General features: G+C 42.7%; 2 protein-coding genes across 6 annotated transcripts in view; both read left to right on the top strand.

The window, feature by feature from the left end:
* The window catches only part of LOC108239762 (FERM, ARHGEF and pleckstrin domain-containing protein 1), a 49,012-nt gene extending 44,087 nt beyond the window's left edge, over positions 1-4,925 (top strand). Inside the window, exons 24-27 of one of the 2 annotated variants that reach the window (XM_037976253.1) lie at positions 1,259-1,395; positions 2,572-2,679; positions 3,535-3,686; positions 3,769-4,925. In XM_037976253.1, coding sequence (XP_037832181.1) covers positions 1,259-1,395; positions 2,572-2,679; positions 3,535-3,686; positions 3,769-3,844 — 473 coding nt within the window. In that variant the 3' untranslated portion in view covers positions 3,845-4,925. The remainder of the gene's footprint in view (positions 1-1,258; positions 1,396-2,571; positions 2,680-3,534; positions 3,687-3,768) is intronic. The other variant, XM_017422684.3, reaches the window with a different exon arrangement.
* An 822-nt stretch (positions 4,926-5,747) lies between these two features.
* Positions 5,748-26,482, top strand: part of zmp:0000001200 (dedicator of cytokinesis protein 9) — a 76,921-nt gene continuing 56,186 nt past the window's right edge. For 2 of the 4 annotated variants that reach the window (XM_037976250.1, XM_037976249.1), the window contains exon 1: positions 5,756-6,110. In XM_037976250.1, coding sequence (XP_037832178.1) covers positions 5,994-6,110 — 117 coding nt within the window. In that variant the 5' untranslated portion in view covers positions 5,756-5,993. Of the gene's footprint in view, positions 6,111-26,482 lie in introns of all 4 variants that reach the window. The other 2 variants (XM_037976251.1, XM_017422681.3) reach the window with 2 other exon arrangements.

Raw genomic sequence — 26,482 nt, 5'->3', positions numbered from 1 at the left:
TTTCTTTTCCTTCTTCTGTGGCGTTTCTGAATTCTTCTCGACCTCTCACTTGGAACAGTGTCCTCCTGAGCTGCACCGGACCTTAACGACTCCTGATTATGACTGAACAGGGCAAACGCAAAGGCACGCTGAAGTTTTACTCAAATCTTCTGTTGCTGTAAAAAGTAAAGAAAAAAAAAACATAGCTGTCTTTATTTATTAACAGTTTTAATTAATGATCACCCTAGTAAAATCCCATTAGATTAGGTGCTGTTGGGTTCAATCCAGGACACTAATTATCTAAATTTTTGAGTTTTTGTCAAAAATTGATAGTTTTGAAGAGTCTTGTGTTAGGAAATCTTGCAGATGTTAACAAAAAACAACACAAGGGTGTTTATACAGAAGAGCAAACTAAATATGCTTCCTTTGCCCTCACAGCTCTTACATTAAACATGATGAATAAATCTGAGTTCTGCCTTCAGAAGCACAGAAACAGACCAAAGTGTCTGAGCGTCACGCTCAACTCGAAGCCTTTTGCTTGAAGCGAGGGAGTAAACTTCATAAAACCGTGAAAAGACTCCTAGATGGTAACAAATTGTGTTTACAAGCTGTGACGCTTAGAGCCAGAGTGTCTAAATTTTCTTTATTGCCCTATTTCTGCTTTTCCACTGTAGACAGTAAACGGAGGAGTAATGCCTTCTGGAAATGAACTCATCTTTTACAGCTGCAGAAATTTTGATGTCAGAACCCAGCATGCCTTTCTACTTTAAGTCACTAAATACCTTCATAATGTTTAATCTATTTAAAAGCCAATAGACTCAAATGATTTCTATTTCTTCCCATTCCTACAAGTTCTGTATATCAGTGAGGACATGTTAAATCTGTGTTCAGCCTCAGTGAGGTTACTGTTTCAACAGCAGCCTCTGTGCTGCCTGAATCTAACCTCCAAGCTGCTGCTGTTCTGTGTGCATCTGTCTCTTCTTTCTTTGATGAAAAGATACCATTTTTAGATGCAGAGCAAAACAATATGTGCTAAATGTCTTCGTCTTAACAGATCGGATCCTGTTTTTTGTGACGTAGCCTCCGTCCAACCCAGCTGTGTCCTGCACCACTTCTGCTCTTCCTCTGTAGCCGTAACAATGTCCTCTTCACAGCTTTGCCTGGACACACTGTCTGCCTCTGCCACTGCATGCTCGTGTGTAACCTACTCAGTTTCTGTGTTTCTGTCCTTCCCTCCCTGTCTGTTGTTTTTTTTCTCCCGTGCATTCCTTCGTGGTAGAGGAGCCTAGTCCGGTCTGTGACAATAAGGCCCCCATGGTGGGGCCCACGAACGGCCAGGGACCGGTTCCTCTGTCTGTTATCTGCTGGTACCGTGTTCAGAGCCTCTCCTTTAGTGAATCCTGCAGGAGTCTGGAGGTAAAAGAGCCAGGCAGACAGGAGAGGCCCTGTTTTATGTTATTTGTTCTGTTTTGTTTTCCCAAATAATCCACACGCACACACACACACACACACGATGAGAAAAAACCACATTTGGGAGTTTTACATGGACCAAAAAGACAAATATTGAATGTATTTAAATAGCTAATCTAAGCAGGTCTTTTAGCATTCATAAAAAGGATGTTTGGGACACTGTACTTCTTACAGTTTCTCCTATAATTTAAAGTCCACTTGTGTCCAAATCTATTTATTAAAGATAATTAGAAAATGACAATGAGACACAAAATTATAAAGTAATCCAGAATGAAAATCTTCTCCTTCACTATACATTTGAAAAAGAAAACAACCAGATGCATACTAGAAAAAAAACTACAAACCTATAACATTTAAGTCCCAAACAAACAAAAAAATAAAATTCAAAAAGTCTAAAGACTTCCTGTCACACTGTGCCTGCACCACACCACAGGATTTACATTTATGGGGGAAAACATCCTTAAAATTAGTTATTTTATATTGTTATTGATGTGATTGGTTCATTGTAGACTGACTGACAACTGTAGATTCCAAAACAAAGCTATAGTACAACAATTATAATAAACTAATATAATAAAAACATATTAAAGTAAATAAACTGCAGTTGGGATTCTGGTGATTCTAAAGCAGATTTGCTAAAAGACACCAAACAATACAAAAAACCCACATTTGCATTAGGAAGAAATAAAACACATAAAACATAATACATGTTTATTATTCTTCAATAGATGTTCCTAACAAGAAGTAATCGCTGAGCTGCAATAAACTGATAACAGTTCTGTCTTTACTGTAACATTTGCACTTATATGTGAAGTTTTATGTTTTTCTTTTTAAGTAATGAGTATAAATTTGATAATTTTCTTTTAAAATAGCTTTTAAAAGCTTTGGTTTTCATTAAAAATATTCCTAGATGGTTACAAAGGCTTGTAGAGCCAAAGAATATACCAATATAAGCCTAATTTTAGAGTAAAACCTCATTGGAAAGCTTCATTGCTCTGCAACAGCAGTTTAAAGTTGTTTTAAAGTACAAAAAAAGTTTAAAAAGTACAATTATCTGGGTGTTTGCTTTAATTGCAGCTCCATCATTTCAGAAAGGAACTGATTGCCTTGTTGTTCTCGTAGAACCAGCTGTCAGGAAACCTGCTGAGGAAGTTCAAGAACAGCAACGGGTGGCAGAAGCTCTGGGTGGTCTTCACCAACTTCAGTCTTTTTTTCTACAAGTCCCACCAGGTGACGAGCCAACGCCAGGCCTGCTGTTTGTGCAGCCAGCCTCCCTCCTCTTATATCACATCTCCGTGTAGAAAATCAAATATGTGTGGCATGTCTGAGGTGAACGCTTCCTGCCACCGCAAATGTTCAGTGACTATATTTGGTCTTCTGAGTCCTCGTATAAAAGTCTGACGATCACGATAGAAAAACGTTACAGACCTGAAAATATGTGGCCCTCTTTCCGCAGAGATGTCAAATATTCTTCTGGTTATTGGATCACACATTCAGCAGGTTACAAAATGTACACAGAAGGAGTAAATTGCGATTCTTCAGATGTAAATTTCTTTTAATGAGATGACAAAGACGGTGCAGGGGATTTTTCCTGTTGCCTGCTGGCTGTCAGTCAGCTGTGTTTGATGAGGAGAATCCCCTTAAACCATTACCCGCCTTTAAAAAAAAGGTGCCTTTCTTCTTATTTTGTTACTTGTCGTTGTTATTCTATATTGTTCTTAAGGTCTGATCTGTTTAAAAGAAAACCACGGCATCTTTTAAAGCAACCTGCTGGCTCTCAGATTTTAAGTTTGATCTCAATGCTTGTGATTAAATTAGGACTTCAGCCTCGATCTACAAAGTATTAATAGCTGACATCGACACAGATTTAAAATCTGTGCCATTAAAGCAGGAAGTATCTCCCACTGACAGCTCAGCTCAACAATAATAACTAAGCAGCAGTTGTAATAGTAGTAGCTGGATTTTTATTTAAATAATAGCAATTAGATCATGTGGCACATGTGAATTTTTCTGGTATCTTAAAGTTCTCCAGGTGAACATCTGAATGATGCTGTATTTATTTTTTCTTTACAACTCCTCCCTCAGGATGATTATCCACTGGCCAGCCTCCCGCTGCTGGGCTACTCCGTCACCGTCCCCTCTGAGACTGAGAACATCCACAAGGACTATGTCTTCAAGCTGCATTTCAAGTCCCACGTGTACTACTTCAGATCAGAGAGTGAATACTCCTTCGAACGGTACGGGTTCCTCCCGGTTCTCTTTCTCCTCCATCTTGTTGGTTTTTACTTGTCCTGATAAGAAGCCTCTGTGTGCCCGCAGGTGGATGGAGGTCATCCGCAGCGCTACGGTTCCCGCGAGTCACTCTCGAGTCCTGAACAGCAAAGACCCTCACTGAGTCGCTCCGCCTCGTTTTCCCGTCTCCTTATGGGTGGAATCTGCCCGTCCCGATCTCCTGCCCCCCGGACTTTTTGTTTTCTTTTTTTTTCTACTCATACCTGGGACATTTGTACATGTGTCCATGCACATTTGGTGCTTTTTAATGCTTTAATGGTGACATGTCCGCTGGTTTAGACTGCATCAGAGACTTGCATTTTTACTCTCAACTCAGAAACCTCTTTTTACGGATGTCATTTTATACTGTTTTTCTAACGGTCCGGACCACTTCCTATCTATCCTTTTCTGCTTTTACATTTTGTCCCTGGCTGTTTTTACAGCAGGAACACGCTGATATACATTCTTTCTTAGACAGTTCAATTCCCACAGCGTATGTTTTTGTTCCTTAGCTCGTTCATTTAACAGAAAACAGCTGTTTTTAAAAATAAAAGAGCGAGAGAGAGAGAGAGAAAATACATCCAGCAACTTCAGTGCCAAATCAGTTTATAGCAATGTTTGGGACTTTTTAAAAGTTATTTTTATTACAACGGGGAGTGGGATGATTCTCTGTGTCCCATTAGGTTTTAAATCACAGAAAAGAGACCACCCTTTAACTGTAAAAGCTTGGTTCATGACTGGTTCTGCACAATATGATCTTGTTTAAAAAAACAAACAAAAAAAAAGAAACTATGAAAATATTTTACTACCAGGTGTAGCTGCCATCATCACTAATGCTGTCTTAAGAAAGTAAATCTTCTATTTGCTATCATTGTTTAATAAACACTCAGTGTTTTTTTTATTCAGAAGTTACCATTCAGAAATTATTATGAAGGAATGCATAATTGAAAGCTTTAAAGATTGTGTGTGACTTAAATCGAAACTTTCAGTTCCAAACATGGTTTCCCTCACTGAACTAAGCTGCCACTTGTCTGTTTATGGGTCTGAATGAATGGAAATATGCATTTTGACACAGTTTTCAGTGAAGTATTATGAGATGGGGAAAACCTCAGCTCTGCTTGGAATTACTGTGGTTTTTCCAGACAACAAGAAAGCTTTTTTGGAAATGAAAGCAATAAAAAAAGAAAAAAAAAACGTTATTCAAACCCAGATTTGTCCAGCTTGTTTTTATTGCAGTGATAGGGCTGATTGTGCAAATACTGTAAGGGCTGCTTAATGGTGCAGTACCGGGTGCGACCTGCAGATGGCATCATTGACCAAAAAAAACTGTTGTCTTCTGGGGATTTAAAATGAAGAAAAGTTTTAATCTTACATTTCCAAGCTAATAAAAGTTGTTTTTTTTTTTTTTTTTTTTTTACTGATTTAGGTTTTAAAGTATATGCAGCAGAAGGCAAAACAGAACAAAAAAAGTTTAACTTCTAAACAAGCCTTCAAACACTCTGATGTGATTGAGATGAAAACAGTTTGATTAATGGTTAATATCACAGATTACACAGTTATCCTGTGGCACTTCCGGCTGCACTAGAAGTGCTACAGCTAGCTGCTGCTGCTGTTTGGCTTGCAGGCAAGAATTCGTCACAAATTATCCTCTAACGCCAAATCGACGTGGTGTTTTTAAAACGGTGTTCGCCTGAGCTCTTGCTCGTCGAGGTGGTTGTTAAAACGGATATTAGTTGCTAACTTTCCCCACAGAGCCCCAGTTCAAAAGTTAAACCAATTAAAAAAAGCGACTACATATTTGAGGTGAGGTGAGTCACCTCGGTTTCTTTTCATTCTGGACTGAAACGCGTCGGGGCTTTTGGCTGTCATGGGGAAACATGCTCTCTGCAGCCGCCTGCGGTCCAAAGTCCAGGACTTCCAGTGGCTTTCCCATCCAGGAGTGGGCAGGCCTCTGCGCCGGCGAGGGGCGGGGCGCGCCGAGTTCGGGCCAGCTTAAACACCTCCCGCCTGCCGCCGCGCGGCCAATGAGGCGCTCCTCAGGAGGATACCTAACTGGGACGGCGACGCGGAAAGCTGCAAGGCTTTAAGGGGCGACGGCTGAACCGATGGGCGCGAGGGAGTCCGACGACGCGAGCCGACTTCCATCTCGCGGCGCGCACGAGAAGTAGGACTCGAGAGGCGGGTCGACCCGCGATGGATTTCCAATAGGCGCTCCGCGAGGAAGAGCGCGCGCAGGCTTTGGACTGTTTGATGCGGAGAGCGGCGCGTGAGCGATGGGGACCCCCGCGCACCCGGAGACCAGGAAGTTTACGCGCTGCCTGAGCAAACCTGGCACCGCGGCCGAGCTCAGGCAGAGTGTGTCGGAGGTGGTGAGGACGTCCGTGTTGGTCGTAAGTACATACCTTAACACCCCCTAACACACGCACGCGCGCGCACACACACGCGCACCTCCTGCTCTGCCTCAGTCCAGTGCTGTGGGGTGCCTGTTTCCGGAGCAGCCTTGGTTTTACGCACAGCTCTCAGATCAGCTGGGAGCTGTCGTCCCACAGCTCTGATGTCGTCACCCTGACCAGGACGGGCGGAGATTAAATCCTTACAAAAAAAAAAAAATGTTTGATGTGACACAGTTCCAGAAAAGGCTTTTCCTGCTCTCTGTTATTTTCAGTTTCCACAGGACGTCTGAAGCTCCTTGTGGGCGGTGGAAAAACGAAAAAAAAAAAAAAAATCCTTGACTTTTCATTTTCACCCTGGTCACTTTAAAACAGCTTGGGGTTGACATTGATTTAGTAAATGGAGTATTTCTGAAGACATCTTGAAGGGTGCCAACAGCAGCCTCCTTCTGTTGCGCCCACCGGTAGTTTGAGACCTACTTTTAGAATCGAAGCTACATTTTGATGGATGAACCAAGATCAGAAAGGATGCTGAAGCTGCTGCCATAGGTTTATTAGGGTCACCATGGCAACCACACACAGAACGTAAAGCTTGAAGAAAGTAACTTGCGTTACAAAAGCTGTAAGTTGTGCTGGAAAAGTGCTCGAGCAGCGAGTGGCAGAAGGGTCCGATAGACACAGGTGGAAATTTTTATGTTCCTGCAGTGTTTCATGTTGGAGACATGTTGGGTTAAAAGGACCAAACACTTCCAGTTGTGAAGAGAAACCTCTGAGCTAAGAATATGGACGTCTGGGTGTGCACTCTCTGCAATCGGTGGGGATTTGAGATCAAACTGTCAGTCCTTTAGCTGTTAGGGACACACTAGGTCCCCTCGTTTTGATGTACGAACTACACAGGAAGTGTACAGACTGTGGAAATAAGAAAAGCTTGTTTGTAAAACATGGTGACACATGTCGACCGCTCGAACTCAAAAGTTCACCAGTCTGTGGTAAGATCTCCAAAATCCATAAAAAATAGAAACTGCGATTGTCCAAAAACCTTTCAAGCTATCAGACGTCTTAGTGGCCCTCTTAGAGCTCCAAAGGTGGCTTCACCAAAATCCCATTGTTGTCTGTGGGGAAAGTTTTTTAGTCTTTTTGTGAAGTTTGTCTTCGTCGCTCAGTGGATTGCCACTCAAGGGTTCACAAGGGTTTATTTTTTTCAAAGCTGTAGGAGTAACGATCTAAACACTGTTAGAAATGGAAGGATAGGGTTCAACCAATAGGATGCTTATTTTTTTTAAAAGACTGAGTTTGAAAGGATGATCTGCATGTTACAGATCTTTTTTTTTTAATTTTGCACATGAAATAACAGAATAAACCCTCTACAGTAACCATGTTTTAGTTTAGCTCTCCAAAAAACGTCACTTTTATCAGTTGTCTCCTTTATGCATCCTATTGTAGTAATTTTTCATAAAGAATCTGAGCAGAGGCTGTGTGCTGTCAGTGAGGGCATCACTTTCACAGGGATGCACCCAGATGACATAATATCCTCTCACAAAGAAAGCCGTACGGTTTCAGTTTCGTTCCTCACGCACGCACACAGAACGTGTCCAGGGACGGTGACACATCGCTCCCACTGGCAACATCTGTGCAGCGAGCGCCACGCAGCTCGGTGTCCCTTTTCCGCCGAGCGCGCTTGTTGCATCGGGCTACGGTTGTTGCTTCCGTCCCCTTTGGTTGTTCCTGCTCTCTCTCCCCGGAAGAAGTTGCCAGGCAGCCAAAAAAAAGGAACGCAGTCCAGGTTCTTCTGTCAGGGAAAAGGAATCCTGAGTCAGGATCCCAGACATCCGACCACACCTTTGCGTGATTTATTCATTCTCACTCTGGTGCTCTGCCAGGGACGCCTGTGGGAGGAGATCAGCAGTGGATACAAGTATGCATGTTGGGAAATCGGCGTGCCTCCGGAGCGCTGAGCTAACTTGTAGGGAAGCGGCTGAGCGAGCAGAAGTGCAGGAGCTCATTTGACAGCAAATATATTCTCTTAAGCGAGCCTGTGGTATGTGACACCCACAGTTAAAGCTGCATTCAGCCTAATGAAGCAACGGCAAATCAATCCAGCTGTGGTTAAATGTTTACATCCACTCATCTTGAGCATTAGTGTCATTTTAATTTGGGGCTTTTAGTGATTTATTTGAACCACCCTTTTCCACGGTGGAACCGCTTTACAACATACAACTTCAGTGATTCTTATAAACAACGTTCAGGTGCACAGTTCCTTGTGGATTCTCAGGAACCACCGAGGCTCAAGCTGACACCTTGTGAAGAAAGGTTTCATGGTTGGACGAGACAGAGGTTGAGCTGTTTGGCCCCAGTGATGAGAAGTACATTTGGAGGAGTCAAGTTGACGCTTTCAAACCAAAGAACTGTGTGGCAGCTGCTAAGCATGGTGGTGGCAGCATCGTGCTGTGGTACTGGTGCGCCGCACACAGAAGGACTACCTCCAAATGCTTCAGTTTTCACCTCAAAAATGACAGGACGGTGAGCCCAAACACACATCAAAACTGGTCTCTGATCGGATAAAGCAGGTTAACGTTAACGTTAACAGGAATGGCCGCCTTAAAGCCTCAACCCTAACCCGACTGGAAAATTAAGTCCAAGAAAACCAACCAATTTAAACGAGCTCTGCTAAGAAGAGCGGTAAAATATCCAGACGAACCCGTTGATGGATGTGGTCGAGGTTGGCTGTCTAAAGGACGTCTAACCAAATGTTAGAAATATCAGTGGGGATGTGTGCATAAATTCCAGCTTATATATATAAAATGTTAACCTTGTGTGGATTAGAGAAGATCTACACATGAAGTTGTATGGTTGTGTCATCGTTCCCCATTGTCCCCCTGGAAAAGGAACGGTTCTAACAGTCGTTGAAAGTCTCAAATTCTGACATTTCTCAGTGCAACAAAGAATGTGACTCCTTTGTCCCGGCAACTCATAATGCATTCCTCCGTGAAACATGTAAATACCGCAGCAGGAATGGAGAGATCGGTTTAATGGGCATAGAGGAGAGATTGTGGCGTGTTCTGGATTTGACCGTGAGGACACTCGGAACATAAACTTGTTAAAAGCCCCTCTTTTTAGCTTTGCAAAACACAGGAGAAGTGCCGGCGAACTCCTCCCTCGGCCAGCGGCTGCGCACGGGTCCCTTCCCCTCACAGTTTGTGCATTTTTGTGAAGGCACACACTGGTTCGTGCCTCTTTTGTTTATTGTTGGACAGCAGGGAGGCGTGGAACAGGCCGGAGCCCCTCGGCTGAGCCACCTCCTCTGTTCCTGAGAGCTCGGTTGGCTCCACGATGGCCAACTTTAGATGTGAGAACCACTTTGGTAACTTTGGCACCCCTTCGTGTTGTTAACACGCTGATCGGCTCGTAACGAATGTGAAGCTGTCGGACGTGTGGGCGGTTGTGTAACCGGAATCAATAGTTCTAACCGGCTGCCCGCCATAATGCTCCGCGTTCCTGCTCTGCGGCTGACCGGAGGGAGCTCCACACCAGATGGGTGTCATTATGAGTGGGTGATGCAATTAGCTGCTCATGGCCAGAGCTTGCATAACTTCCACACTCTGCGAGCGCAGGGGACAGAGCGAGTCACTGGCACTGTGACGGATAACCTGGAGTAACGGAACAACTCATCATTAAAAGTCACAGTTTAGGACGCGGACATCGTTCCTTCTCTGTGATCCATCTCCTGGTGTTTGTGTGACAAGCCGCGCTTTACAATTTGTGAACGCCAAACAGTGTTGGCAATAAACCCCCACTGCAATTTAGATTACAGACAGTCTGCTCGGTAAAGAAAAAGTTACAAACCGTATCCAAAAATGTACATATTCCCAAGGTGTGGGAATCCCAGAATCGTCCCACAGGGAGGTGTGTTTCTTTAGCTTTCAGCTTTTAGTTTTGGTTTGTTGTTTGGTTGATGCCGTGTTTTTGTTGCACTCGAACCGGAAATGTTGTCTATGGCTTTCATCACGTGAGGTTCTGAGCAAAAGTTTTAAACCGCCCCTAATTTCTTTGCTTTGTTTCCAAGGAGCCACAGGTTAGTGTCTTTTATTGTGGTCCTGATCTATATTTCTTCAACGTTCATAGAGGGGTTTTTCCTTGGACTCTAACAGCCCCCCCCCCCCCGGTCATTCCTATATTCAGTTCTTGTACCAGAACATGAAGGTATTGTGTCTAAAAATGAGACAAGTGGACAAATGGGGGACAAAGGAAGACGTGTCTGACTGAAAATAAATCTGTACAACAGATGAACGATGTCTGAATGAACCAGTCCTGAAAGTAAAAATGTTTCTGTACGTCTTATGTGTCGACAAAACAGCAATTCCTTGAATTTATGAGCTTTTTTTTTAATGACTGAATGATTCATAGGTCAGAGTTAAGTAGCTCAGTAACAAACAACATTCCTTTCAAAATGATCAAGTGGGCTGCAATGGGAGGAAAAGAAACTAGTGTTAAAAATAAAAAAACACTTAGAAAGATTGTCAGAAAGCGTGAACAAATATTAATGAGGAACATTACAAAACTCAGTCTGGTTTTTTGAAAACAAAATATAGAAACATAAAGGATAACTTGACTTTTCTTTCTTTTTTTTTACACTTTTTCTGCTCAGAACGGTTTATGTTCTCTCTCTCGTGCACCGATAAGCATACCAGGTGGGGTTCGGTGTCTTGCCCAGGGGCACTTCGGCACGATGCAGGGGCTGGGAACTGAGCCCCCCCCACCCCGATCCTCCAACTGAAGCTCGACCTCCCTCCACCAAGGCAAAGCCTTTGTGTTCGGAGTGATACACTATACAGGTCCGCCTCAGGTCTGAGCTGACAGAAGATTACAGCCGAGTGGGAGGCCTAAGCAGCTTGACCTCCCTGCTTACGCCCCACTCTGTCTGTCTGTCTGTCATTAGAAGGCCCGTGTGTGTGTGTGTGTGTGTGTGTGTGTGTCAGAGTAAAAGTGTACACAAGCTGCATTTGTTGCCGTGATGGTAAATGGTACTCAGCAAAAACAAAAACCCGAGGGGGGGTGAGACAGGAGGGCAGACGGGTCAATAATACATGAGACTGCTTCAGGAAGCAGCCATTAGTTGTCTCGCTGTTTCTCTGTCGGTCAGAGAAACTCAGAATCACCACAAAACCATGTCGATCTTTCAGAGCTTCGTCAGATTTGACCGGTTTGCTTGCAGATAACCACAGATTTCTGTCTGTTAACCGTAACACAGAACCGACAGCTTATACACACACAGAAACAAAACATATTTGTGAACTTTCTGAATAGACTCTCTCATTCCCAAGTTCTGCTTCCATTATTTGTCCATATCAAAGAGCAGCGTTGAGTCATTCAGCCTGAAGGCGCCTGAAGGCCTCACGGCGTGACTCTGTGAGGTTTTTTTCAAACCAGAGACTTCTTCACACCAGGAAACGTCTGTGGTGCTCACTTGGAACAGTTTGTCGTTTGCCCCTAAAACCATCAATTAGAGAAGAAAGTTTTAGTTTTGTTTTTTTTTTAATGGTGCATTTATGTCATCGTTGCAACTTCATCCGCTGCTTGGAGCTGACAGCTGGAAGACACTCGATAATGTTTGCTTGGTTTTTTTTTTTTGTAAGACTCAGCTCAAACGTTTCAGCCGGGGGACAACGGAGGGGTTGTCTCTCGGCCGTCCAACCGCAGTTACTCAACAACTGCATTGTCGACTTTGTTGTAACTTGAAAAAATGTTTTCCAGCTGCCTTTTTTGGTTTCATAATCATGCGCTGTTGTCTGAGAACTTCTCCAAGCTTTTATTTATTTATTTTTTTAATTTTGCCTGAATTTGTAAACACAACTTGCTAAACAGTAATAAGAGTAAATCTTCAGTTATAAGTTATGGATCAGCTGGAAAATATATAATACGAATTCCCTGAAGGAATGCATGTCGCCCGCCTCCTTGCGGAGCAACGGTTTAAACAAAGATCTTGTGCGATCTGTTAACACTCAGAGTATGTGCTGGGGATGACTCTCAGCTACTACCATACCAAATTTGAGCTCAGTGACTGTAAAAGTGACTGAGTTATAGCCATTTTTGTGTTTGCTGTGTTGATCAGCTGTGGCGGCCATCTTCTATCAAAGTAGCTCCAAAAGTTGATCAGTTGTAGATGCTCATTCAGTGATTACCTTCTAAGAGTTTCATTAAAATACGTCCACAGGTTCACGAGATATTCTGCTAACAGACAGACGAACACCTGCACACACACATAAAACAGCCTGCCTTTCATGCGGCGGGCGATAACAGTAATAACCCTAAAACGGTCCTGTTTTGGTTTGGCTGTGCGTCTTGGCAGTTGTCATGAGAGTCCAAACTGCTCTAGATTTTTGCAGTTTTCTCACTTGGTTGGATAAATTCTGGGATGTTCTCAAGAAGTCGGCAGCGAAGTCAACTAAAATGATTCAGCGTCCAGACAGACAGGATCCGTTCCAGCGCTCATGAAAACTGATTAATCCTCATGGACATGGACTGAGTTTATGCTGAACGTTACTTTTGTGCCCTAACAGAACCCGGAGGTATAAAACGTGGTTCCATCGACGGAACAAATGTTTGACTCGGTCTGGGTTCTCAGGGTTCTCTCAGCCGCTTTCAGCATCGCTGCGAACATCAAATTCCTGACTTTCCCCAAACAGAGCGGCAGCCATTGCTAACTTTCCCCAAATCCTTCCATTCTGCCGGAGCAGGAAGTGCCCTTGACTTCCTGTCCAGCGTCTTCTGGTTTGGAGAGCAGAGGCCTGTTTCTTTTTTTTTTTTTCCTAGACAGAGCGCGCTTCCTGTGCCTGTATTTGGGCTCAACACGAGCGCTGTGAGCGTTCCGCCTGACGGAGCGGAGCTGTTTTTGGAGCACAGATGAGGTTACCATAACAGAGCGGATCTGCCGAGGAGCCTGGCCTGCTGGGTGTTTTCCTTTTAGCAAGTGTATGACAGAACTCGGGGACTTATTTTACCCCCCCCCCAGAAGAGTATTTAAAACCCTGTCACTGAGCAGGAATTTACTCTCCTCTTCTCTGCCTCCTTCAGCACTCGCCATGTTAAAGAAGTGAGGGAGTTCTCTGAACAACTACTATCTCACCTGCCGTAGATAGCTCTTTGAACGACCTCAGTTTGGAGAAATCGAGTTTAATTCTGACTAGATTGAAGAGCGAACATCTAGTCTGAGCAAGGCCACAAACAAAGTGGATTGCTGCATCTTAAAAACAGCTCCAGTCTTAAATATTTCTCAATATTTCATGCAACTTGCTTTTTAGGCAGCAGGATGGTGCCTCAAGGAAAGAAGATTGCAATATCGCTCAAAGAAAGTGTTGGGGCTGACTCTCATCTACTACCTCGTCAAATTTTGGCTCAGTGCCAGTAAATATGACTACGTTATAGCCATTTTTGTGTTGGCAACGTTTGATCAGCTGTGGCGGCCATCTTAAATCCGATTGACTGCAAAAGTGAATCAGCTGTAGATTTACATCCAATGAATGCTTTCTGAGAGTTTCATTGTGATCCGTCAAGCAGTTCATACGTTTTTTTGCTAACAGACAGGCAGGGCCGAGCCCAATAGTGAAAGCCAAAGTTAAGCGAAGATGTTGTGCAAGGTGTTCTGCTCAGAGCATGCGTCAGGTATGAGTCCCAGCTACTACCATGTCAAATTTTAGCTCAGTATCTGTCAAATAGACTGAGTTACAGCCGTTTTTCTGTTTGTCGAGGTTGATTAGCTGTGGCGGCCATATTGTATGGGCTGGCTCCAGAAGTTGTACATCTTTGAAGGAGTTGAGCTGCTCTCAGGTTAGTCTTAAACAGCCTGATTCGGACGTCCTCACATCTCGCTGCAGACACACACACACACACCCCGCCTCACATTATCACCAGCAGCGCTTCGCCTCCATCATCCATCCATTAGTGCGGCTATTTTTGAGTCGGCATCCACTTGCTGCAGCTGCTGAGTCACGACTCCTTTGCGTTTGGTTTTTCCCTCTGTGATCATTACGAGACTAATCCAGTTTCCCTTCGTGTGTAAACTGATCACACTCTGACATTGTAACGTCTGATCTAATAACAAGGAAGAACATTTGAATGAATGGAGCAGCCGTTTACATGTCACGCTATGTGTATGTGTGTGTGTGTTTCTCTTGTCTTTCTTTTTGTTTTAGACTCAGGTTTCAGTTTGTATTTGGAGGCAGAGTTCTTGGCCAGGCTGTCTAACCTCCCTGACCTCAGTCATATGAATGGCCCCAGGACAAGCAGCCCTTCACATGGACCGGCCCACACCAGAGGGACATAAATCAAGTGTAGGTGGAGACTGCTATGCTTACCATCGCTCATTCATCAGTTCTGTTAGAGGCCCGTGTGAGCTTTAGACGTGATCTGAAAGCTTGGAGCCACGGAGGATAAAGTTCTTGTTCACATTTGTGTTAATTTAGGTAAAAAAAGAACTCTTGAGTGTTTTAAATTCTCTGTAAAAGTGAGGCTTCCCTCTCAACCTCCACAGCTCCACTAACGTGTAATTGTGGGGAAACGACTTCCAGCGTGACGGGAGAGATTCAAGGTTAGGCAGCAGAGCGACGCTCCAAACGATCTCATCGTTTCTCCACAAGTAGAAGCCATTTTCTACAACGTTGCTCCTTCTAGCTAGCAGCGAGTAGCTCTTGTTCAGTGATCCGCTCCTTTTCAGGCTGAACTATCTACATAACAAATAGGCTGATTTTAACTTCGATGAGGAAATAAAAACTTTCTCAATTTGGGGAAAAATGGCTGTTTTTACACCAGCCGGAGTTGTTTTGCCATTTTCGAAAAAGAACTGATGTGCACAGGGGAGTCAGAAATAACTTTTGCCAAAATGTTTTGATGCAATAAGCATTTATCTCTCAAAGAAAAGATAAGAAAAGAGAACACCTACTGGCATGAGGAAATAGTCAAAATACAGCAGGTTAAAGAAACGCTCTGAGAACCTCGTTGGATTTCTGACAAATACACGTTTGTGTCTTCATTTCAAAAGCTTCATTTTAAGCTTTACAATCCCCGTTCTTTCCGTCTATGGCCACATTTATTTAAAACAGCTTGAAAGTTTGCAAGAAAATGAGATTGTGATTCTTTAGTTTGAGCCTGAAATAGGTATAGAAGAGTCCTTTTCATGAAATTTATTTAGTGGGATGAAACGGTGCAGCTAAATCCGCGAAACAAAACTCAGGAGCTGCAGTTAGGGCGTTTGAATAAAAAGAATGTATAAAGTGGTAACATCCTTTTCATGTTGTCATTTGATACCTTGTTATTATACAGTAATCCAGCACACAAACCTTGGAACGTAATTACATATAATTATAAGAAAACCTAATTACTGGTTTCTTTGTGCACCTGTTTAGTATCACCAATCTCTGTCTCTGAGACTGTTGTGGCCTTGGTGTCAGGCAAGCAGGCCACACACTAACCTAATCCTCTTCGACCAGCATGTCTGACCCGATCTGTGGTCACTGACCCCGCAGTCGTTGTTCCAGATCACAGCGCAGATCAGCCGCTGTTTGGACTGTGAAAACAAAAATATTAAACCCAAACAGACAATGTCGTGGTTGTCTATCAGGTCTTTCTGTGTTCCTTGTTGAGGACGGGTGTTTTGACTAAGAGGTGCTGAGAGCTACTCGCCGTTCCCGTCCTGCCGCTGCGTTCGGATCGTTATCGGGCTGCACAGATGACGTTTCATCTGGGAGTTCTTTGAAAGTGCCCGACGCTTATTTGACTCCAGCCAAATCGCCCAAATTAGTGACGAGTGACGAACTGAAGGCTTTTCTTTCTTTCTTTCTTTCTTACAAGGAAGTGGAAAATCACTTATTGTGAGGTTAACCTTCACCAGTCATGTTTCCTCCCTTCCCACAGCGCCCGCTGTCAGTTTAATTAAACTGAGACCCAGCTTCTCCCCTGCCCTCCTCGGGGTTCGGTCTTATTGTGCAAAGTGTTCGGGAGCTGCTGCAGCCAGGTGGGATGGGGGTAAAGGGTGGAGGGTGGAGGAGGAGGAGAGGGGTGTAATGACTTTTTACCAGCCTGTCTGCATAGCTGACATTCCTCACTCTCTGGCAAGAGAAGGAAACAAGTGGCTGAGCCGGTCTAGAGAAGGTATCAGGGGAGCGCTTACCTATCATCTTTTAGTTTTTTATATTAAGCTGATACCTAAAAACACACGTCTGGGGGAAAAAAATGGCCGTTCATCAGTGCTGAGTTCACGCCTCACAGAAAAGCTTAAAGCTGTAGATCAGATTTCTTGAAGAGGCGTTCTGTGGAGCCGTTTTAAGCAGTCAATATCTTACCTGCAGTAAAAATCACTTCTTGGTTTGTAATATCAAGCAGAAGTTTTCTTAATAGGACACAAGCTAACTGCTAGTCTGAGCAGGAACAAAACCAAAGCATATTTCTTTTACAGCAGTTCATTGAACACTGTTTTACACATGATATGATTATTTACATAAACTCTTGTGGTTAGTTGTAAGCACAAATAGCAGCAGCTGAACTGCTTTGAGATGTTCAAGAAAGGAGTTTTAAGATGGCAGCATCTGCACTTTAGTCTTTGCTTCACTCAGACTAGCTGTTAGCTCATCAATCCGGTCAGAATTAAACTCTATTTCTCCAAACTGAGGTTGCTTAAAGAGCTATCTACAGCCGGTAAGATACTATTTGTTCACCTTCAGTCCCACTTTAAAACGTAAATTATCGCCTTAAGACAGCAGAAACCTCCTTTTGAACTTTTGGTTAGCTTCTGCCTAATATTTCCAAACTGCTACTGCAGGTAAGATATTGATTACGGACATAAACACCACAGAACAGGACTACAGAATATCTGAGCTGTCCCTTTAAGTGTTAGACCCAGTTTATTACACTGAGCAGCACTGAAGCACGGATTATGTGCAAAGCTAGCCTCTTTCAGTGCAAAACTTTTTGACAAGTTGTCCAAAGAGAGAATTATTTTAATGAACAATATATAGTTTTGTCTTTTTTCTATCATAAAAACCTACTGTTCAAGCTTTGGCCACTATAAACTTTGGTTTTAAAGTGACAGATTTTCCCAAAAGGCTTCTTCATCTACTGTTATGAATAAGTCTAGATTTTAGAAATGTAAAAGAAGGAATCATTACTCAGGTTTAAGACAAAATGAACCTCTTGAATGGCAAGAGGTCCTGTTACTCCGCTAATCTGAGTTTGGTTTTTCTATCAAAGCCTGTTATCGAGACAAAGCCTTGTCTTGGTTTTGTTTTTCTCCGTTTGTTTTTCAGTGACTTAGCGTCAGGAGACAGGAGTTCTCTGAGTGCTCACTTGGTGTTTCCACAGTGTCCCACTCTGGGATGGATAAATAAAGCGAGCTGCGCGTTGTTTACGTGTGGCTGAAGGCCCGCTTCCGTGTCACACTTCTTCTCCGTGGAGGGGCTACAGAGTGACCCTGGTCCGCGCTGACATGCGGCCGCGCTTGAAGTCGTGTAGCATGCAGGCGGCGCGCATGGCGAGCGTTGGAAACCGTGCAGATAAACGGCTCAGTATCCCTGACTTCACTTAATCTGACATTAGAGTCTGTCAGTCCTTTAAGCTCACCCTCCCCCACTAACAGAGCGCCGCAGGGAACTTATTAGTTGTGTATTTTTATAAAAAGGCAACAAAAGCAGCGCATATCGTTGGCTAACCTTGGAGGATTGATTCCTGATCAACCATTCTCTGCAGCTATTATCCTTTTTTTTTTTTTCCATTTCGTGACAAATACTTTCAGGAGTGGATCCCTTAAGCCTCTGAAAAATGTCAAATCCTTCTTAGTAGCTACAGCAGCTGATGTTACCCTGATCCAAGAGGGAGGCTGAACCTTGCGAAATCAAACAAGAAAGAAGTAATCTGCAGAAAATATTGACATGTTTTTTCTCCTTTATTATGTTGAAAGAGTGCCGCTGCGTTGTGTCTGTCACTTGACTCGGGCCGATCCAAACAAACGCAGGCCACGAGACGAAGTATTTGGCAAAATTTACTCTCAAAGCCAACTTTTTTTTTGACAACGATCACGTTCCCACAGCTTGTTTGCTTTCTCAGGAAGGGTGTGGGGCCCCCTGACCGGCCTAGTTTACATCAGGTGGTAGTGGCTGACTGGAGCCGCAGCACGCCATTGTCCCCGTGTTTGTCGGGTAAATCCACGTCCACTGAGGTGGCACAGGTGCACGGACATTTGTTCATCTCCTCTTTCCACGCTGCGTTTCCCCTGATTGTCGGCAGAGCTCAGCCAGCCTGGGCCAAGAGGATTTCCACTAATTACAAACAAAGAGCCAGCAGACCTGACAGATGATCCTTTAAGGTTCCCAAACTCCCAGAATACTACCGTCTCCCAGCAGTACGACACCTTCATTTCATTGTGCACTATTCTATATGCTGCTCTGGACTGGGACTGCACAATATTTTTAAAAAATGTGTGATTTTTGATAGTACTGAATATTGCAAATACTCACTTTTCTCTCTGTCTTCTGTCTTCACGACGCTCACAACTCTCTGCTTTTCCTGTAACATCTGAACCACGACCAGCATCAACACCAGAGTTAATACAGTATACTACAAATACAGTATAATACTTTATACTGGGACTCCATCTTCCTCCTTAAATGCCAGCTTTATATACAGACTGCCATGTTTAACAGAAAGGAATGAAGCTGCAGTTTAATCTGCTAAATCTGACTGATTTTGATTGTAAATGAAGTAAATCTTTGAGTTCAGGTTAAGTTGAACTAAAACAGCTGGATTAATGATGTATCACAGTCTGTTCTCATTTGTTATGAAGATCTCATGTAATGTGTAAATTAAAGAGAGATGAGAAATTTTAGCTAAATTTCCAGTCTTTTTTTACTTTTGTGGTCTGGTTTTACAACCTGCCAGTGTCAGTGATCAAATAAGTACAAAAAATGGGTTTTAAATTGACCTGAGGAGCAGTAAACCCTGGTTTAACGCTGTAATAGGGTTTCATCTGACTGTTTGTTTCTTAGTGGGGTTAAATTAGTGATGTGCGGCCTCATTAGTTTAGCATCACTACAAAGTGAAGCGAAATCCTGCAGCAGCAGGTATGACGGCCCTTTTCCTCCCTGTGATGGCTTCGTGCCAGACCAGTGTGAGCTTGTTTCTGACGAGGTGCGCTCTCAGTTTCCCACCTCTGCATGTCAGAGCCTGAGCAGGACGATCCCTGTGCCTCTGAAATCCTGTCCCAGCCGGATATTGGTCCATTACATTGCAAAATGTAGTTCCGGCTCAGAACTGCACTGAAGCATCGGTGCTTTGCTCAGTCGTCGGCGTACCTGGACTTGTTCTAATCACTACACTGAACAGAACAAAGAAAAAGTAAACTAGCTGCAGGTTCAGTCGTCCCAGATTCCACGGATAAACAGCATCTCTTTGCAGCTTTAATGAGCTGTCAGAGCACTGCTACAGCTTCTTTCTGTGTGGAAAGATTTCTGCTCAAACTTGTGACACAGATGAAGCTAACAATGGCTGGATTATTCAGTCTGAGCGCATGTTGTTTCCACAAAGCAGTGTCAGCAGCGTAAACCCTTAATTAGCTTTATTGTTAAGTTGCCAGAATGCCTCGGGGCTGTTACTTCAGCACTCTCTCTATATTCATTCATATGGTGTACAATATGCCATAAAATAAATAGTATACAGATGTTTAAGGGTGTAGTACCATTCTTTTCCTGTAGGTGGCAGTAGCACAATGCTGTGATGTTTTACATTTAAACATAGCTTCTGGCTGCTTTTGTGAGCATAAAATGAGCATATTTAATCAGCTACTGTCAGCTGAAATAGTAAAAGTAAAGGTTTTTCTCTACTTTTTAACAGTTTACATGTATAATATTTCAGAACAAAGAAGCAAAGAGTAACGCCTTTTACTGTAAGTAACTTGAAATATGATTTTTGCTCTGCTTTCTGGTGGACTATAGTGTATTGAGATTAATCCTTGTTGTGTTTTCTAAAGCCAGAATACGACAAGAAGGGATGGTGACCACAGGCCCTCTGGGTTTGGCCCCATTTCAGACCAAGTTTCTGGAAAGGCATGGATTCACATCTTCTAATGATAATATTACATCGAACCAAGATGCAGCTTTCTGACAGCAGATTTAACAGAGCCGTTTGGCACTTATGGAATGTGGATAAGCAGAGTTTGTGTTAGTTACAACATATAGTTTTTTTTTCCATGCATGGGCTACTCCACTACAAAGTGAAGGAAGTGCTGCTCCTCAGGAAAAATGGGCCATTTTCTTCTCTGGGGATAAATAAACCATCTCAAAGGAAGGGGATGTGGTTGTGCTGTGTTTGTTTTGTGCCATTTTAAGAGGGTGAAGATAACCTGAGTGTGAACTGTGGGTCAAAGGAGACCACAAAAAAAAAGTCAGAAGAAACACAATGCACAGACTGAACAATGATGTGAGTTAGCTGTGCTGCCTCAAGAATTTTAGAGGTTGTAATGTAAACTTGGCATAAACATATGAGGCGTTTGTGGTTATTGAAATTCCAGACCTATCTTTGCAGCCCACCCACTGCTGGGCCGTACCCACAACATGACTCTCAACCAGAAACCTCTGGGAACTGACTCAGATGTTGACTTCTAACATTTAAAGAAAAGGAAAGAAGAAGCCATCGGAGGTTAATATCACGCCTGGCTCTGTAAAGTTTTGCTCACGCTTGGGTTGTTGAAGTTTTTCCACTGAGCTTCTCCGTGTTTAGGAGTCACGATGATGTTGTTTGGAGGACAGCGAGAGGCAGCTTTGTTATGACAGGGTTGACGCACACATCAGCAGGAAACAGCCACTTCCTTTTAGGAGTGCCTGGAGGATTCCAGCTAGGTTGGTACGGGCCTGTCCTGATGGATTTGGGGGAGTGTTGCCTCAGTGGTCCACATTTTGGACAAACAATCAAACACACACACACACCTCTCTCTGCAGGGCCTGGGTGTGGAAACACGAGCAGCTGTGGGCCTAACCTTCACCCCGCAAAGACTCTTTAGCAGAGTTGCTCCCTCCTTGGGGTGAAAGGAGAAACTCTGCTGGACGCTCCGTCGATTAAAGCTAGCTTTGATGTTCTGAGCTCAGCTCCACCCCGAATGTGCTGCTTACAGCTTGAAAGGGCTGTATTAGTAGAGGCGGTGTAGTTTTGTAGTTTAACGTGGGTAAGAGCGGCCACATGCAGCAGGTGTTGTTTCTGTCTGAGTCCAGCTGGAGGGGAGAAACAGTGTTTGAGCATTTATTGGTCCATTGCTGCTTTTCTAAACACACAGAAATCCAAATCTTTAGTTTAAAAAATGGGTGATCACTGTGCTTATAGCATAACGTGATCATTTTTGAGAAGATTTGTTTCAGCAAAGTTTGAGCTTTGATAAAGAAAAACTAATTTTTTCGTTTATTAAATAAACTACCTACAAAATGCATTTATAGTACCTGCTGCTGAAACACGAAGAGGGGGCAATTATTTTTTAGTCTGTTTCATAAACCAGCAAATTAACAGGTGTGAGCTCTGCTTTTGAAAACTTTGCCAATAACTTGTGGAGTCAAACCAATTCAAGATGGCCACCACAGGCTACTGACCTTAGGAAACACAAAAATGGCTGTAACTCTGACCATTTTACAGATATTAAGCTAAAAGTGGACAGTGTTGGAGTCAACAGTGTTTTAATAAATATAATAAATATTTGGTGACTCACTGGACTGATTAGAATAAAACTCTCAGAAAGTAATCACTGGATGTGCATCCACAACTGATAAACTTCTGAAGTAAAAAATGGCTATAACTCTGTCTGCTTTAGAGATATTGAGCTAAAATCTGACATAGTAATCACCAAGAGTCAGCCCCAACATATACTCTGAGCTCCAAAATATTGTGCAAGATCTCAATGCATGAAATGTTATTTGAGCAAAATGGCTCCAACTCAGTCATTTCTCAACTAGGTCTTTTTTGTAGATGATTTTATGGGTGCACCGCTACCAACCACACTTTCCCACAAATAGCAAATAGTCAAATAGTTTTTTGAATTAATGACTTAAAAAAACAAAACGGATTTGACTTTCTTTGGGGCAACAAGAGCATATCGGTGGCAAAATACACCTTGTTTTCATTTGAAACAAAAAAAAGAAAAAAAAAATCTAAAACCTAATGCCTTCAGTGCTGGGAAAACAAAAATCTGTCTGGAAAGTGAATACTATCTGATAGTGTTTTTAAAATCAAAATAAAAAAAATCAATGCTTTGGCAGCACTGCAGGAGGTGTAGCCAATGGGAGGAGAGCGAGCGCTTGTTGTAACAAGAGCAGCAGTAACCCGTGATTCCCGGCGCTGCTTCGAGCTCCTTATCTGCCTCACGGCGGCTGCACGTTTGAGCGTCTGAGTTGAACATCAACGCAGCCATTTATGTGTTTTTATTTAGTTTTTCTTGTTTTCTGCCTGCAACTCTACCTCCTGATGCAGCGTGCCTGACACACTGCTGGAGGCTGCAGCGCCGCTACATTTGTCAGCTGCAGTCCAGCAGTAACGACTCAGAATGTTTTCCATGTCGGGTTGTAATATGCGGTGGAGTATTGATTCTGCTGAGGCGGGGTGTGTGTTTCACAGCGAGAAGAATCACAGCTACAAGCCCATGATTCAGCAGTCTGCCCACACCTTAAACATTCATCACACTTTAGAGTAAATAATCAAAATACAGTCTAAAATATTGATTTTGGGTGAATATTAAAAAACAAAGTGACAACAACAAATATGGCAGGGACAGGGTTCTGTTCAACCCCACATTTATTTAGCAGATTCATGGATTTTGAAGCGTTGCAGAGCAGCAGTACTGCAGTCTGTTGATGTTTCGTTAACACTCTGCTCACACTCCTGGGCAGGGGTGGGCAATTCTGGTCCTGGATGGCCACTATCCTGCATGTTTTCCTTGTTTCCCTGCTTCAACACACCTGATTCAGTGCTTAAATGACCTCTTCATGTTCTGCAGAAGCCTGTTAATGACACATTGATTCATATCAGGTGTGTTGAAGCAGAGAAACAAGTAAAACATGCAGGATGGTGGCCCTCCAGGACCAGGGTTGCTCACCCCTGGGACAGGGCAACATTTTTATAAATGGGTTTTGTGCAGCACTTCTGAGTCGTCAGTACCTTAACTATTGTAGACAGAAGTCAGAACAATTTCAGTTTGAAGACTCAGGCAGAGATATCAACTTCAGCCACCTTAAACAACTTAAAGCGTTAATTCAGATCTTCTGTAGCGGGGTTATATGGAAAGATTATAAACAGTTATTATGTTATCTGCTGCAGGTAACTCTTTGAGTGACCTCAGTTTGGAGAAACAGAGTTTAAATCTGACCAGACTGATGAATTAATGGCTAGTCAGAGTGAGGCCAAAACCAAACTGGATTGCTGCCATTTAAAAAAAAAGAACAAAACAAAACTTCAATCTCAAAGATTTTGTTTGTTTAAAGGTGACTTTATCAACTTTTTCGTTGCTGTCAGTTTCAAATTACATTATTTGCATAAATCTATGGTTATATGCAAGTGCAATTATTAGCAGCCAGTTGTAGCTTTTCTGCCAGGAATATCATAATAGTTCATATTTTAGCTTTACTCCGTGAACATTTCTAGCTACTAATTTGTACTGTCTACTACAGGTAAGATATTGACTACTCGCAGTCTTTTTTTTTACAGAATCCCTCTTCAGAGCCTCCAAATAATCTGTTTTAATCTCTGCCTTATTGATCACTAATGTATAAGTGTCCTTTTAAAAAAAATAATCTCACAAATATCAAATTTAGCTTTTGTTATTCAAGTAACAGATCAGGGTTTTGGTCCAAATGGATAAGTTTTCTCTTTATTTATTTATTTTTTTGTATTTAAGGATTAATATTAGGCTTCCTGAAATTGAATTGCATCATCTATTTGTGATGACCTCAGCACAAATTGCAGCTTTGTGCTTTTTATAGGTTTCGTATCACAATAAAAAAAAAAAAACCCAGACATTTTATGACGCATCACAAGTGCGTCCTAAAGCTTAGAAAAATCCCATATGAGACGGTCGCAACAACATCGTCAGCGCCATAATCCAGTGCTGCAGACATGTCCTTACAGGCATGGGATGAGTCTGTGTCCCTGAGGGAAATGATTCATGACAGGCAGCTGGGGCACTTCAAACAATGTCTGCTTGTTGTTTGAGCGACGTCTTACTCTGCTGCTGCGTTAAAACCAGCAGCCCCGACCGATGTTCACCAATTTCCCTAAATTTAGTAAAAGTATCGGGAAAAAAAAATCTGTGCACTTAAAGTAAAAAATTTACACAGCTCTCCTACATGGCCCCAAAAGGGAGAATGATAAATTTTGCAGTTTTACACAGGATTACTTCTTGTTTTTCTGTTTAAACCCCTTAAATCCCTCTTTGCTGAGGCAGGAGGATGGAGGCTGTATCCAACGTGTGAGAAAAGGGATAAACTAAAAGAAGAAGACTTTACTTGCATAATCAAAGTCTGATCCCTCGTTTTCGCCTGTTTTTTTTCTGAATCAGAATCTGTTCATTTAGGAGCTCGGCTGCTCTCCTCTCCACTCGCCTCGTCCTGCTCTCATATGTAGTTCAGTGTGTCAAGCCGTGCTGAAATATTAACCGAGCAGCAGCGAGCAGGAACGAGCGCGAGCGTTTAGAGCACCATTGTGATGTGAGGGAATACACGAGCACTCCACATGAGCACTTTGTGTGTGTATGAGCATTTGCATAATGGAACAGACAGAAAAGTTTTCTGCATGAGTAATCCTCTGCAAAAAGCAATTTTTACTCAGGTTGAATTTGTTGTATTACCATTAGTTTTTAAAAAACTAATGGTCACTTAAACATGTGACAGTTTTTTTTTTTTTTAATGTACAGCATGTATTTGTCACTAAAGCATCAAAGAGATAGTTCAGATTTTTATTCCTGAACATCATGAAAGGCGGGTGATCATGTAATCGGCTGTGTGTGGGGGTGTGTGTTTGCAAAATATCTCAAGACCCCACTGGGTGGATTTTAATGAAACTCTCAGAAAGTAATCACAACTGATCAACCCAATTCAAGATGGCCGACACAACCATTTTGACTTCAGCAAACACGAGCATTCCCGCAGCTCAGTCAGTTTTGCTGATATTGAGCTAAAATTTGTCGTGGAAGTAGATAAGAGTGAACCTCAATGCATGCTTTGAGTTCTTGAGCTCTTTATTAAGACCTTTGTGTTGAGTAACTGTCTAAAGCTGAAGTGGTGCATTTGCTTGAACGGCTAGTATATATTTTTTTAAAGTTTGAGTTGTTTCAGATGGTTGGTATTTAAATAGTCCTTCCTCTGATTAGCATTTATCTCTTTTTGTGCAAGGCTTGAATGTAATTTTTACACACAAGCAAAAAAAGCCTTCATTTGAGGCTCTGAACTGTCTGGTGTGAGCCCGTAGGATTGGCTCGTCTGACCTACATAAACCCAAAGTGTAGAGGGGAAAAAAAAAGTGATTTTCCAGCTTTTCTAAAAAAAAACATTTACAGTTTTTCTTCTTTCCTTTTTTTTGCTGTTATCTTCTGTTTTTCTGATCACGGTCTGGAGACATTTTAAGCAGGGGCCACTCCAGCGGATGAATTATCCCTCGGTATTTCTGAAACCTCGTATGTGATTTAGTTTTGTTGCTCCACTCCCAATATCTGTGCGGTTGGCAGAGTGGGGCAGCCTGTGATCAAGTGCAACTAATCTTTTGTTGAAGAACACTCCCTCATTTGATGTCTTGGCCTAAAAGGCTCAAATCCTCCCCTCGTCTGGTCTGTTTTACAAACAGAGTTCTCTGTAAAGCCTAAACTGGATCGCCGCCAGAATTAGGCATTTCATTCCGTACATTTTTGGCTTTTCATTTACTTTTCTCTATTAATGATGGCTTTATTTTTCCATTGAAACTGCTGCATGTTATTTGCCGTCCATTCATTATGATTCACGCAGTGTTTTTGCCACTGCCCTGGGATTTTTCAGCTGAACTAAATAAGCATTCAGCCATATTGCTGTTTGCCTGACCATGGAATCAGACACTCCCTCTGGACATGAAGGATTGCAGTCAGTGTAACCTATTTATTTCCAAATTACTCAAGTCACGAAGTAAAGGAAGTCTAATTTTGTGGGGGTAAAATTGAAACAGATTCATTTATGACATTGTTAATGCAAATAAGAGAGAGAAAAGGAAGGTTTAGGATATTCAGAGGTGACTGAGTATGTGAGACAGATGCACAAGCCCAATGCGGCGGTGCTCAGCATCAGCTGAAGCTGCAGCAGAGCTCACACTGCATCCTTCACCCCCCCCCCCCCCCCCCC

The sequence above is a fragment of the Kryptolebias marmoratus genome, linkage group LG6, assembly GCF_001649575.2.
Source record: "Kryptolebias marmoratus isolate JLee-2015 linkage group LG6, ASM164957v2, whole genome shotgun sequence".
Taxonomy (NCBI): domain Eukaryota; kingdom Metazoa; phylum Chordata; class Actinopteri; order Cyprinodontiformes; family Rivulidae; genus Kryptolebias; species Kryptolebias marmoratus.
This window is presented reverse-complemented; position numbering and strand designations above follow the sequence as displayed.